This window comes from Lepidochelys kempii, chromosome 9, assembly GCF_965140285.1.
Source record: "Lepidochelys kempii isolate rLepKem1 chromosome 9, rLepKem1.hap1, whole genome shotgun sequence".
NCBI lineage: Eukaryota > Metazoa > Chordata > Testudines > Cheloniidae > Lepidochelys > Lepidochelys kempii.
Window position 1 is genome coordinate 58,568,499 of NC_136388.1, and position 15,136 is coordinate 58,583,634.

At 48.7% G+C, this 15,136-nt stretch overlaps 1 protein-coding gene across 2 annotated transcripts in view; it reads left to right on the top strand.

Moving 5' to 3' along the window:
* The window catches only part of LOC140916925 (protein eva-1 homolog C), a 49,360-nt gene extending 34,728 nt beyond the window's left edge, over positions 1-14,632 (top strand). The window contains exons 3-8 of one of the 2 annotated variants that reach the window (XM_073358824.2): positions 710-833; positions 1,499-1,651; positions 2,456-2,599; positions 3,622-3,693; positions 6,727-6,816; positions 12,314-14,632. In XM_073358824.2, coding sequence (XP_073214925.2) covers positions 710-833; positions 1,499-1,651; positions 2,456-2,599; positions 3,622-3,693; positions 6,727-6,816; positions 12,314-12,699 — 969 coding nt within the window. In that variant the 3' untranslated portion in view covers positions 12,700-14,632. The remainder of the gene's footprint in view (positions 1-709; positions 834-1,498; positions 1,652-2,455; positions 2,600-3,621; positions 3,694-6,726; positions 6,817-12,313) is intronic. The other variant, XM_073358825.2, reaches the window with a different exon arrangement.
* The last annotated feature ends 504 nt before the right edge of the window (positions 14,633-15,136 follow it).

Below are 15,136 nucleotides of genomic sequence, written 5' to 3' on the forward strand. Positions count from 1 at the left end.
TTTGGTTTAGCTTTATGCAAAGGCCTGTGGTCACACTGCTCATCACAGGGCAGTATGGCCAACCCTGAGCAGCACAAATCATAGTCAAGCCCAAGAAGGAGTGTGGGGAGAAGTGGAAGACGATTTGAGGAAAGGTTCAAAGAGCTAAACTAAGGAGGAGAGCTCCTGATACAAATATGGGTAGGCTGTAAACATCATGATTTGTGTCATTCCCAGAGAGCTGTGGCTATACGTCCTGAGATGAAGTGAAGACAGAGGGAAGTCAGGGTGGCCTCTTTCAAATGTGGCAGCCACCAGGACAATACATTAAACAGCCTGAAAAAGGAGGGGAGTCAGTGGGAGCAATTGAACTAAAGTGATATTTCATTGTAAGAGATTCCAAAGCCATTGTGATCATCCAGTCTGCTCCACTGGGTACTGTCTTGTCAAGAGGAGATTGCTGGCTTGGTAGTTTTTAAAATGGTTTGAAAGGTTCTTATGGAGGAAACGGTCAGCTATAGAAGGCAGCACTTGCGTAGTTGTTGCAGTCTGATGCTTTGCTAGCAACGTAGAGCTTGGGAGTAGCAGCAGCAGGTCCCTGTCACCAGGGCTACGTGCACTTTGCCTGGCTTTCTTATTATAAAGGTATTCTAGGGTATGCCTATGTGGCCTCAGGATTTCTAATGTTAAATTCATGTCTGTCTCCCCATCTGCCCCCGCCCCTCCACAGAAACTTCTGGATGAGTGCCAGGACCAGCGCTGGTGTCAGTTCTCTGTGCATAGCCCAGTGTTTGGGCCAGACCCGTGTCCCGGGACACGCAAGTACCTAATAGTTTCATACAAGTGCAGACCAGGTGAGTTCTGCAAATGGCTTTAAAGTGCAAAGGAGGGTGTCATTTAGCATCCTCTCTGGTTTTTCCATAGACTATTGGTGCAGTCAGCACTATAAGTGTACCAGAGGCAAAAAGGGGATTCATTGTCTTTGTCGAGCCATTGTCAATTAACCCCACCTGTCTCTTGGACAGATCATCCTACTCCTGGAGAGAGAAGGAGATTATAATTTTTTTTCTTGCCTTGCAGTAGTATTCCAAGGCCTCAGTCCAGATCAGGCCCTATTGGACAATGTGCTGTGAAATCACACAGGAAGACAATGTTCTCCATTAAGGAGCCTAAACTGTGCCATGTGATTTAGGTGACACAGATAAATAGTCAAAGCAAACAGTTTGCAAAAATCCCATAGGATGAAAAATATCTGCCAAATCGTTTAAGCAAATGCTAACAAATAGCTAGTACATTCACCAGTTGCCGAGACGACAGCAAAGGGAATTGCTCAGTCTCTTAGTTTCTTCTTGTTAGGTGTTTTATATATTGATTGGGAAGGGATGCTTTTAGGCAAATGGGAGGAGCTCAGAGCTGCCACTTCAGAAAGGACCGCATAAAATTTGCTCTCTGACTTTTGGAATGGTAAAGGCCTAGCTGTTAATGCTGCAACAGAATATTGTGTAATGTTGTTTCCCAGCTAACCACCGCATTAAGACCGTATGTGAGAATGACAAGCTGAGGCTGCAGTGCAGGGCTAAATCCATCCTAGCAATTTACTCTGCAAGCTATGGCAGATCCATGAGGGGCAAACCAGAGTGCGACTCTGCAAACAGGACTGGACCCAATGTAGGTATGTTGGGAAGGTGTGAACTAGAAATCTGACTGGGCCCCTTTCACATTGAAGAATCTGGAACTCATTACCAGGGGATGTTGTGGAGGCCAAAAGTGTAATTGGGTTAAAAAAAGAAGTAGATAAGTTCCTGGAGGATAGGTCCATCAATGGCTATTAGCCAAGATGGTCAGGGATGCAACCCCATGTTCTGGGTATCCCTAGCCTCTGATTGACAGAAGGTGGGCATGGACAGAGAATGGATTACTCGGTAACTACCCTGTTCAGTTCACTCCCTTTGAAGCACATGGCACTGTCCACTGTTGGAAGACAGGACACTGGGCTGGATGGACCATTGTTCTGACCCAGTGTGGCCGCTCTTATGTTCTTAATAAGTAATTATGCTGTCAGAGACGTTACATTGGGCACAGCTGTATCACTGCTGTGTGGGCATCGAGACATGCACGTTCCCAGCCTATTGCTGGGGATAGGTGACTGTTGGGCGCTGGGATACGCAGTCTCTCAGCCAGCTCACTGCCATATGGGCTGAGGATGTATGCATATAATCAGCCGCATGGACACAATACATGCACCCTTCCTTCACAGCTAACTCCGTGCTCAGTGGGCAGGGAGGCATGCGCTCCTGACAAGGTCACCACTATGGGCTCATTCATGTACACTCCTACGTGGTGCATTTGAATGGGATATTACAGACCAAGTCTGGCTTTGGGTTACATGGTTTCCAGAAGCAATTTCTAAGCTTTTCTGCCTGCTGCTGGGAATGCAGGTGCCACAGCCTGGTGACCACCTGGTCTATATTTTCAGAGTGCTTAGCTCCTGATGCCTTGAGGAGAGTCTCTCGGAAGTGTCACAGGAAGGAGAACTGTACCATCTCGGCTAACAAGGCCACCTTTGGTGACCCCTGCTTCCCTGGCGAGAAAAAACAGTTGAGGGTCTCCTATACATGTGGTAAGAGTCCCAGGTCACCCTGACACTGCACTGGGGAGGGGCTGGAAGGACTCCAGCAAGTGCTTTACGATGTACAACACAGATCCCAGAGAGCAGGGGCATCTTGAGGACTAAGGGCACCCGTTGGCCTAGCAAGCCACTAGCGTAGCTGTTGAGGCTGCTGGGCAGGATCAGTTTAGATGAGAGTGGTGTCATGTCTCCTGCCTTGAGAGATGCTTGTGCATTCTGTCAGCAGCAGGCTGAGAACTATAGAAATGGCCACAAAGCCAAGCCCCTGAGAAACAGGGCAGATGCTGAGCAGCTGTTGCTCTGTCTTCTCCTCTTGGGGCATGGATCTTTAACCATGTGCATGCAGGTGCGGAGTGGGGAGATGGGAAGCTTCAGGGTGCATAGATACAGACAGAAAGTGAATCCTCAAATCTCCCCATTAGAGGAAATATTTTTGTCTTTCTTTGTAAGTAGCAAACTGTAAGGATCTAAGGGCTCATGAAAGCAAGATTAATATCCAACCAGCCAGGGCATGGGCAGGTTCTGTGCAAGCTGCCTCTGCCCCCATGGCTGTACCACATGCCAGCCTCCTGACCTGCAGCACCCCCTGGGACCTTTGTACAACTCTACCAATGTGCCTCTGTCCTGCCAGTAGCCCCCCTGCTATTTCAGCCCGGGGTCTGCTCTCTGCCCACTACAGACGAGGATGACACGTGACTCACTGAACTCATGTCTTTGGTGGTCAAGGCCAAGGACATTATTTACCCAACCTGGCCCTCCCTCCTTGACCCACAGAATTCCCCCGGTCAGACTGAGGCTGGCTCCTGTGCTGTCTCCTTGCCCACTGCTTTGACATAGGGAAATATTTTGTATGTACATTTCTGGCAGTGGTGGTTGGTCCTGATCTGTCAATACACCCCTCACCTGAGGTACCTGTGCAGCCCTCATGTCTCCTCTCCATCCCTGGCTGCTACCCGCATCCCAGGGGTTCTACATGAGCTGCCCTTTCAGTGCAGTCTCCTTTCTCATTACAGTGCCAAGGCAGCTGCTCGAGGAGGTGGGCCAGGATTCCCCAGACCCCTTCTCGCTCTCCGACTACACACATGGTAAACACTTGCTGTTCCCCTGGGGCTGTGCTGTGTGGGCTAAGAAAGGCTCTTGTTTGAGTGTCCGGTTGGGGTTTCCTGGCTGGCTGGGGACTGCATGTATGTGATGTGCCAGGCTGGCTCCTCTCACACAGGCTGTGTGCAAGAAGGTTTGCCCAAAATCTGGCTCCTGCATCGCAGTGAAGGGGGAAGTCCCTGAGCCAGGCACTTCTACCCTCCATGAGGAATGCAGACTGAGCCCAGAGAAAGGGAAGCAGAAATCTAAATCAGGGCCTTTTCCCTTCATGGATCAGGCTGATGGTCACAGGGGTCACAGAGATCCAGTTCATCTGCCTATCCTAGATGTGCAACAGAAGGAGGGCTCTATTCCTTTATTTAGGCACACAGCCTCTGTGTCTCCTGGGTGTGGGAAATTACTTTGAGCTCCCCGGCCTGGTTATGCAGGCAGTTCAGTGCAGTGCTGTTCACTAGGATGTCTCATTCAGTCTTTTATTTCTTAATGCTGTTCCATCAATGCTCTTGCTAGACCCCGCTCTGCCCTGTAGCGGCCCCTCTCCACTGGGAATTCATTCACCGGGTGTGACTGGTTGGATCACAGAAACCCCCTTGGGGCTGCCACCTGATGTGCCAAGACTACTTCTGCCCCTGCCTTTCTTGCCAGCTTGGGACTCCAGAACCCTGCCTGGCTGTATCAGACACACTTGCCAGCCACAAACACAGACCCAGGTCTGAACCACATCCTACAAACGCAAGCTTAACTGAGAGCAGCTTACAGAAGTGTGCCTGTCTTTAACACTCAGATGCCCAACTCCCAATGGGGTCCAAACCCCAAATAAATCCTTTTTACCCTGTATAAGCTTTAAAAAAAATCCGATGAAGTGAGCTGTAGCTCACGAAAGCTTATGCTCAAATAAATTGGTTCGTCTCTAAGGTGCCACAAATACTCCTTTTCTGTTTGCCCTCTATAACTCTGAGAGAGAGAGATGCATAGCTGTTTCCCTCCTCCCTGCCCCCCAAGGTATTAATACATACCCTGGGTTAACTAATAAGTAAAAAGTGATTTTATTAAATAGAGAAAGTAGGTTCCAAGTAGTAACAAACAGAACAAAGTGAATTACCCAGCAAAATAAAATAAAACACACAAGTCTAAGTCTAGTGCAGTAATAAAACTGAATACAGATAAAATCCTCACCCAGTAAGCTTCCTTTTACAGACTCGTCTCCTTCTAGTCTGGGTCCAGCAATCACTCAAACCCCATGCAGTTACTGTCCTTTGTTCCAGTTTCTTTCAGATATCCTTGGGGGTGGAGAGGCTCTCTCTTTAGCCAGCTCAATACAAAATGGAGGGGTCTCCCCGGGGTTTAAATAGACTTTCTCTTGTGGGTGGACACCCCCTCCTCTCTCCTATGCAAAGTCCAGCTCCAAGATGGAGTTTTGGAGTCACCTGGGCAAGTCACATGTCCATGCATTACTCAGTATTTTTTACAGGCAGCCCACATGGTATCTTGAATGTCTCCAGGAAAACTTCTTATGTGGATTGGAGCCTTCCAACATCCATTGTTCATTAAATGCTTCTTGATTGGGCACTTAACTTTGCAAATTCCTTTCTAAAGAAGGTTTCAGAGGAACAGCCGTGTTAGTCTGTATTCGCAAAAAGAAAAGGAGTACTTGTGGCACCTTAGAGACTAACCAATTTATTTGAGCATGAGCTTTCGTGAGCTACAGCTCACTTCATCAAACATCTGATGAAGTGAGCTGTAGCTCACGAAAGCTCATGCTCAAATAAATTGGTTAGTCTCTAAGGTGCCACAAGTACTCCTTTTCTTTTTTCTAAAGAAGTTGACCAAATGTCTTACTAAGGTTATTTAAAATCAGCAAGTATACAGCCAATATTCATAACTTTGAATACAAAAATGATACATGCATACAAATAGGATTAATAGATTCAGTAGATCATAACCTCTACAGAGATATGTTACATGGCATATGTAGCATAAAACATATTCCAGTTATGTCATATATACACATTCAAAAGCATATTTCCATAAAGCCTTATGGGGGGCACCGTCACACCGGGTTTGTTCTCTCCTCGGTATCACACACTCTCCCAATGGACCCCAGCTCTTCCTGGGGACTCCACCTTCTCCTTGACTAAGGGCAGGTTTCAGTCCCCATAGTTATCTGGGTGTGGACTAGGATCCCAGCCCAACACTGCAGGATACATTTTGCCAGTGGCAAAAGAGAAGTGGAATTGCTCTGTGAGGCCTGTCTCTTTGGTGTATTTGTAGCACCCTGCACGGTAGCAGTGGCAGTCAGGTTGCACTGGGAGTTCATGCAATGGCAGATGAATTAGAGAAAAGGCAGCTGGTGGAAGGCTAACAAGAACTGGGAAGAGAACTCTTCCCCCTGCACTGCCTCCACACACACTTAGCTTTGTAACATTTTTTCATGAGCAAAACCAAGGTTGCAAAACCAGGAGTGAGATCTAGAGGATGTGGCCAAATGGTTTGGCAATAACATGGGGTCTCTGGAGGGGAGATGACAGATAGATACAGACCAGCCAGGAGAAGTGAGCAGAGTGGCAGATAGGAGAAGCTCTGAGACCCACAGAGGAGGGGTACCACAGAACATAGCAAAGGGGAGCAGACTGTGGAAGAGTTAAGGGAAGAACAGATCCAAGGGGCAGAGAAGTGGCTAGGAGCAAAGGAATACTAGGAGGAGCTATAGCAGAAGGTTTGGAACATGGCATGGAGGGGAGAGAGACGGTAGTGGGGGAGCAAAGAGTGGGAACGCAGACAATGGAAGGCACTGAGAGTGGACAGGAAGAACTTAGGAATGGGATGGCGAGGATCATGAAAGAGAGACGTGCCGAGTGCCTGGGAGGAGCAAAACCGAGGAGGGAGGGGTGGGAGTGAAAGTTGGCAGATGTGTGGTGACAGGTGAAGGTTGAAGTCCACAAAGTGGATGAGGGCGTTGAGAAGCGCCTCACCCCTGTACCCTAGCCAGTAAGACCATGTCCCCTTGTTCACTGCAGGTGGCTGGTACCGTGGGCCGAGGCTGTCCAGGCTCCATGAAGATCTGATGATTTTTACTAGCTCTCTGGAAATGTTTGCCCACCTCTGGGGTACGTGAATTCTCTGAGCATGTGCACAGTGCTCTGTGGAGAGGGTGTGGGCAGAGAGTCACATTCCACTCTGTCTCTCTTGCTTTAGTGTGCCGGGAGACATGGACATGTTAGGGGGCACTTGGAGAAGAGCCTGCAGCACTGTGCGTTCCCTTTATGCCCATTAGTGCCCCTCTGGTGTAGGCTGGCCATTGAAGCCACATCCAAAATGCTGCTGCAGGGGTGGAGCAATGTCATGGAGACTCAAGGACTGAATGACCCCAGGGTTGAACTCTCTCTCCCTCAGGCAAGGAGACAGTACTAAGTCTATCTGAGAGAGGACTTTAAAGAATGTGATTCCTGCTGAATTCCTCACTCACTCTGGGAAGAAGCAAAGATGCCAGTCTGGTTGGCCACTTGTTGGAACTCCATGGCCACCCCTTTCCTGGCCCCCTTCCCTTAGGGTGTCTGCACACTGCAACCAGGGGGGCGGCTGCGGCACATGTAGACAGACCCAAGTTGACTTTAATCTAGCTAGTTCCAACAGCAATAGCAGTGAAGGTGCATCAGCGCGGGCTAGCCACTCAAGTAACATACCCAGGGTCCTGGGTGGAGTTGTACAGCCCATGCTGCTGCCCATGCTGCCGCAACTTCCTTGCTATTGTCACTGGAGCTAGCTAGACCAGAGCTAGCTTGGGTCTGTCTACACGTGCTGCAGTCACACCTCTGACTGCAGTGTAGCCAGACCCGTAGCCTTTTGCAGGATATTGATTTGCATCCGTTTCTGTAGAGAGAGAGAGAGACAGTGCCTCACAATGTTTATTGCTCAGACCCCCAAGCTCAGTGTGAGCTGTACCATTTGGCGAACTAGCTCTCCATTCTGGAAAGTTACTAGTGTAAATGAGTTACAAAGTAACTCCTGGAGTTACCAGTCCACTCACTGTTTGCCTTGCCCCCACCCTGCCAGGAGTCAAACCCATTTTTGATTGTGCTAGTCAGAGAAACACAGAATTTATCCTGCTGGAATAAACCAATGCCTTCCAGCCCGGCACCCTGTCTCCTATTGGGACCAGTGACAGATGCTTCTGAGCAAGGTGTAACACCCTATACTGTCTGTCCCTTGTTCATCAGCAACTCTGCCAGCTAACAACTGGAACAGTTTCCTTTATTACTGACAACACCTCTCCTGCCCCTGCTCCTGAGGACACGTTGCCTTCTGCTGGAAAGGAGCTAGTCTCAGCTCCTCCCATACTTGGAAGCACGCTGCTTCCCTGTGTTACAGAGTCACAGGGATCCTCACCCACCTCAGTGGTTTCTGAGACTCCCTCCCCCTTCTCTGGACTCCCCTTTGGGACATATTTCCCTATGCTTCCTAGAGTGGGGGCTGTCTCTGGTTCATCTGCAACTTACTGGTAGCTAACTACCTGGACAATTCTCTCCCTGGCAGCCATTACATCCCCATCTTTTCCTAATGTGGTGTTGCCTGTAGCTGCAATGCAGAAGCTGGTCTCAACCACTCTCACACCTGGAAGCATGTGGCTTCCCCCTGCTGCAGAGGAATCCAATTCCCTCAGCAGTTCCTGAGACCTTACCCTTTCCCTTGGGGTCCCAGCATGAAACTCCCTCCTGCTGCAGGCAAATACTTTAACCTGAGCTACATGGAAAAATCATTACCAAGAAGCAGGTCAACTAGGAGGTGTTCCATTACCCCTACAGTCAAAATGCTTTCCAAAACTTCCAACACAACATGGATTTTAGCTAGTGGTACAAGGAATCTGCTTTCGCCCACCCCCACAATCTCTGCCATTTGGCAAGGTAACATACTAGCCTTTGGGACCACACTCTGCTTAACCAGAGAGATCTGGGTCCTGTATCCCTCTGCCCCATGTACTCCCTGCCATTAATTCTGACAACCTTAACGTGCTCCATTCTGGTTCTGCAGAGGCTAATCTCACAAAATCAATACGATAGGGTTCAATTGCTTGTGGGGGGGCTCTGTGTTGAGGACAGCAGAACTAACATGAGCTATTGGTTGCCTGCTTCCTCCTAGCACAGGGCATTTGTTTCTCAGATGATCAGTGGAATTACACTGATAGCATCTTATGGGCTCTTCTGTTTTTACAGGAGGTTTGGGATGAGGGCTAGAGGAATGGTTTTGGGGAGGTGAGTACCCAGCCTCCCTCCCTCTTGATAGGGATAAAATGGGATCTTCCCTTCCCACCAGCTTTAAACACCTCTGTCAGTGCTGTTTTCAATAGATGCCTGGGTCTGTTCAAAGGCATCAGCTAGAGACGCCATCTCCATCCACAGACTCACAGCTTTGTCCCATAGACACTGCTTTACATCCGTCTTACATATGCCTAGGAAATGCTCTTGAGCAACAAGATCCAACATTCCCTCAAGGCTTGTAACACCTTTGCTCCTCACCCACTTTCCCATCAAATCTTTCATTTTGTTCACATATTCCCCATTACTCATACCAGTATCCCTCTCAAGATTCCTAAATTTAACTCTGTGTTTCAGAGGTAATCTGAAACCTTTGCAAAACAGTGTTTTTAAATTTACAATAGTCTAAAGCATCCTCAATAGGCATTTCATTGAATACATTCAGAGCTTTACCAGTTAATTTTGCAATCAGGGTAGGAATTCTCTTGGCATCAGGGATCTCATGCACTGCACACAGCCTTTCAAAGGTAGTCAGATATTCAACAATATTATCTGTCTCCTTGTATGCAGGACATAAATTGTTCCAAATTGTGGATTTTTGGAGTGATGGGAATCACTGGGGTCGGTGTGTTCTGGTGCTGCTTCTCTAGCAGGTCCAGTTGGTGTTTTCGCTCTGTTTCTCTTTCCTCCTGCTTCTCCTTTACCTCCAGGTCTTTCAGTTCCAATAGTCTCTGATCAGCGGTGGCAGGTTTGTAGAAATTTTGGTGATGCTCAGAACCCGCCCCCCCCAAACTCCATCCACCGCAAACTGCACCCCACACTTGCCTAAGCCTCTGGGAGGGAGTTTGGGTGGGAGGAAGGAGGTCTGGGGTGCAGGCCCTGGTCTGGGGCAGGGGATTGGGGTGCAAGACAGGTGAGAGGTTGGGCTCTGGGAGGAAGTTTGGGTGGGGGAGGGGCTCTGGGATGGAGTTTGGGTGCTGGGTGCAGGCTCTGGGGGTGCAGGAGTGGGTGAGGGGTGCAGGCTCTGGGAGGGAGTGCAGAGGGCTGGGGTGCAGGCTCTGGAAGGGAGCTTGGGTGTAGGCTCTTGGCTTGGGCAAGGGGTGGGGGTGTAGGAGGGGGTGAGGGGGGCAGGCTCTGGGACAGAGTTTGGGTGCTGGCTCTGGGCAGGAGTGCAGACTCTTGGAGGGATCTTGGGGATGGGAGGGGGTGCAGGCTCTTAGAGGGAGTTTGGGGACCAAAGCAGGGGTGCAGCGCTTACCTGGGGCTCCTAGGCAGAGCATGTCGGGAGTATCCATGTGCTGCTACCCCAGGCACTGCCCCCGCAGCTTCCTATTGGCTGCAGGGGCGCTTGGGGCGGGACACAGACCCATCCTGCGCAGGGGCTGCAGGGAGGGGGCGGCAGCAACATGGAGCGAGCAGGCAGGAAGCTGCCCAGCTCCGCTGCGCTGCCGGTGGTGAGTGGGGACCCTGGGCTGTTTTAAATGGCCCAGGGGACGTGCGGGGCGGGGGCACGCAGGGTGGAAGGCAGGGCCGAGGGAGAGACCTGGCCTCAGACATTGCCGGAGCCGGGCCCAGGCCAGGAATAAGACTCGCCGCTCATGTTTCTCTCTCCTTTTCTGCAACCTGTAGTCTAAAAAGCTCCAGCTTTGCAATGGCTTCATTATTTCAGTCAGGTTCCTGCTTTTCTGTCCCTACTTCCCTTTCTCGAAATAAGCAAACAGAAAATAACAAATCAGTAGCCTCCTCCTCACTGTCCTTACCCACCACACTTAAAGCCTCACTTAAAATCTTTACACCACTGTATGAAGTACAAGTCTTGCTCATAGAATCATAGAATATCAGGGTTGGAAGGGACCTTAGGAGGTCATCTAGTCCAACCCCCTGCTCGAAGCAGTACAACAAGCTGTGTATTTCACCCTGCTTGCTGCGCCACTTTGATGGGATCCCCAGGGTGCAGCCTGTGACGGTGGGACTGCTGTGCCCCCTGAACACTCTCCCAGCCCGGGCTGTCTCTCACAGTGCCTTGCAAGTGACAAGCAGCAAGCCCCTCCAGGCACTGTGATCACTCATCATAACAGCATGTGGAGCCCCACTCCCAGCTATATTACATGAATACTCCCAGGGCCACTCATGAATCACACAGGGAAAGGCACCAGCCCAATCCTCCCAGCCTTGCACCTCAGGAAATATACCATCTTGCTCTGCTCAAGAAGAACAATGCAGATTTATTAATTGGTTCACCAATTGGTTCATCAATGGAAAGTGGATATACACCAGCCTTTGCAAAACATGAGCAGATTTGCCACACAATTCATACAAACTTACTGGCAAAGATAAACAGTGAAACAAATTTATTGACTACAAAAGATAGATTTTAAGTGATATTAAGTGATAGACAAAAAGTCAGAGTTAGTTACCAAAAGAAAAGAAAATATAAGCACGCAGTCTAAACTCTCAACCCCATTAGACTGGGCAACATCTAGATTAAGCAGTTTTTCTCACCTCACTGGATATTGCAGTCCTTAATATACAGATTTGTCCCTTAAATCTGGGCCAGTCTCCTCTGTTGGAGTCTTCAGTTTTCTTCTCAGTGTCTTTGTTGATTGCAACATAGGTGGGGGCAGGAGAAAGGCCCAACATGGGCCTGCTATGTTCTGCTTTATACCCTCACTCCCATGTGCTTGGGGAACACTCAAGTCCAAGCATGTCTGGTGGGAATTGCTAAGCCTCCAAGGCAAGGTTGAGCAATTCCCCTGGTGTGGCCTCGCGCAGGTAAGTCACTGAATTGTAGCTGCCTTGTTGGACAATGGCTGTTGATGGGTTGTTTCACACCCCGCCCGGGCGTTGGTTACTTTCCTTGGTGTTGCCTCTGGGAAGCTAATATCTGGCTGATTCCCCAATTTACAGCATGTTTTAGTGACAACCGTACAACACAATTCTCATAGCTTCATATGCATTAATGATACACATATATGGATAGATAAATGACTTTCAGCAAATCATACCCTTTCCCCTGATACCTTACAAGGCATGTTTTATATGTAAGATTCTGATTATATAAAAATGAGGAATATGGGGGTTACAGGACACTCCCTCAAGGTATAGAATGTCACACTCTCCTAATTCCATAATATGTTATCATGGGGAACAGGGGAGGTTCCTTCCTGATCCCTATACTATGAAGAATGAGGATTGAGGGCCCTTGTTCTTTTACATCCCTTCTTCCCACTTGCTCTCGTGCTTGCTCAGTAGGGCTACAAGACTGGTAGCTCATTGCTAAGGAGAATGATGCTTGTTGCTCTTTAGGAGTAATTCATATTCTCTTCTGACGTGTTTGCACTTCTCTCCTTAGGTGTCCCCGAGAAAGTGGGCCTCTATTTTCTGTGTGGGGTTTCCGGGGGCCTGGTGTTCCTGCTTTGTATCTTCAGCCCCAAAATGGCCTTCATACAGGACATGAAGGAGGTCTTAAAAGACTCAAAAGTGGGGAGCAGCTTAGAGCTGAGCCGGGGCAAGTTACAGGATGACCACAATGAGGATAACCACAACGATGACAGCTCCTCAGACTCCTCGTTCCGCCACCTCAGCCGCACCTACCATGCATCCAACATCTTCAGCCCGGAGCTGACCGCAGCCCTGGAGGGTGCTGCTGAGCACAGGGCCCACGAGGGAGAGGAGATCTGGATGCTCAAAGAGTCCAGCCCCTATGCTATTCACAAACTCAAATCTGCTACCAAATGAGAACAAGGAGCAGGGGCCACCCGTCAGAGCAATGAGCCAGCACTGGCTCCACATCAGCAAGCAGCTCTTCCTGGAGTGGGGGCAGGGTGGGAAGGGAGACAATTTTCATCTCTGGGGACCCAAACTCATAACAGGCTTAGGTCATGTGCAACGAGTATGTTGATAACAGTCTGATCCCTGACAGAGATTTGTCATGACTCAAACAAAGCTAGGCAAACTAGTATACATTCTGTGAACGCCATGTAATAACTTTCCTGCTATAGAAACCATACATTCCATAATCAGTATTTATATCACACACAACAGAAGCATATTTGTTACGATTGGCAGTCTCTGCTCAAGAGGCGAGCTGGTTGGAGAAATGAAGACATAACCATATTCACCAGAATATACAGTTCTGTTGAAAGCAAAACGTTTCACAAAATGGGGTTGAATTCTTCCTGAACTTTGTTTAGGAAGAAATACATGGGGGAAAACGGATTCCAACAATGTTGAAATGACCTGTACCAACATTTTCAGAATGAAACGTCTTTGATTTTTTTTGTTTTGAAACAACTTTTAGTTTCAATTTTTTTGCATTTTGTAGTAAATACAAAATTTTTATAATACAAAATGAAAAAAGTAAAAATTGAAACAATATGTTTCGCATGTCCCCAAAAGAAATATTTTTTGGAATGTTCCTTTGCAGAAAACATTGAGATCTTCAGTTTAGGAAAAACAAAAATTGTGAAATCTCAAAATCCTTCTGTCCTCCCTGAGATCCTGGTTTAAAACAGCAGGGAGTGCTGCAGGGCAGGATTGAATGGGATTGTCTGTCATTTCAACTGGAAGTTCTGACTGGGAATTACCCTGGTTTGGTTACCAAGAAGAATCCAGAAGTGGAAACCTTGCATTGTCATTAGAGTTGGGTGTTTGTCAGTGAACTATCTCAATAATATCAAGCAAGAAATCAGACTGGTACATTATGTGGTGTTTTGTCTGATTTCTTGGTGACATGTGACTAATTTTTAGCCAATTAATGATGCAGTTCATACTGAATGCTCTGCTTACTCATGGTTGTGTTGCAGTCAATTGCTAACACTCAGTTACTGTTAATTTCTTGGCTATAGGCCTATTTATAAGGCCCCTTTATCCTCCTTTTCACTCATTCCTAACTGTCTTCTGTTTTTTATTCCAGTTATGTCATTTTACATTACAATTCATGGTCAATGTTCCTTAATGATATGTGATAACATTGTGTGGATAGAGAGCCAAGGAGATCAGAGTCTGTTTTTTGGCGTGTATGGGAAAATCAGTAAAGATGCATATTCTAAGTAAAAATGAGAGAGAGAAAGGGAGGAATGAGTAAGACAGACAGTGCTGTGTGAGGCACTGGACTAGAACAGAGGTGGGTACAAGAGGTCAGAGCTGTGCAAGATCCAGTGCTTGAATTAGCAATGCTACAGACAAGGTTGAGTGTACTAGGAACAAACAGGGGTCAGTCCCACCATGTTGCGTGACGGACACTTGACAAAATTACCTGACTTAGTGACTGACATTGGCGGAGGGTTATGTCATTAAGTCATTCAATCTGTAAAATAGCGCACACAATTTTCCACACTGAAAAAACCCAGTAACCTAGTATGGGAATGGGTTTTGAAGCAGCCGTGTAACATTACTGGCCTTTGCTCTAATCTTCAGGGGGTTGATTCAGAGCCGCCTGCAAGGCCTGGGAGTGGAAACCAGGCAGTGCAATGGGTAGGACCATCCCTAGCTATTCTGGGGCCCTACGCAGCCCCCCCCCATCCCCCCCGCGGTGTGTGTATGTGTGGCCCCAGGCGTCTGTGAGGGGACTGGGCTGGCTTGGGGAGCTGGAGGGAACCACCCCCCAGCACTCACTGGCGGCGAGGCTGGGGCCAGGACGCTGAACTTCCCGCCACCGGTAAGTGCAGGCCCACCCCTGCTGTACTCCTCAGGGGTGTGGGGGTAGGGCTGGGGTGGGAAGAGGCGGAGCTAGGGCAGAGCAGGGGCGGGGGCCACAGGGAAGAGGTGGGGCAGGGGCTGGAGCAGCACGCAGCTGCGCAGGGCACCAGGAAATTTAATGCCCCACATTTCCTGGTGCCCTACGTAGCTGCATACTTTGCGTATGGGTACAGATGGCTTTGGCAATGGGGTCTCCCCTTGGTTTGGGGGATGAACCCCTCGTGAGCTCATAAAGGGACAGTGCCCCGAGTTGATTGCCTTGATTCACAGCAATTCACATGCAGATAAACCTGAGCAGCCCATCTAATTTCAAAGTGCCTCTTCAAAGGTGCAGCCAGCTCCTTGCTACTCCCTGGGGAAGTGGAGATTGACACAGTCTCAACACCTCTGAGAACCGCATGAAATATTTGGCTGGTGCTATTTAAATGCGGAGGGGGATTTTAACGCAAACAGGGCCTGGCCAGGCGTAAGGAAA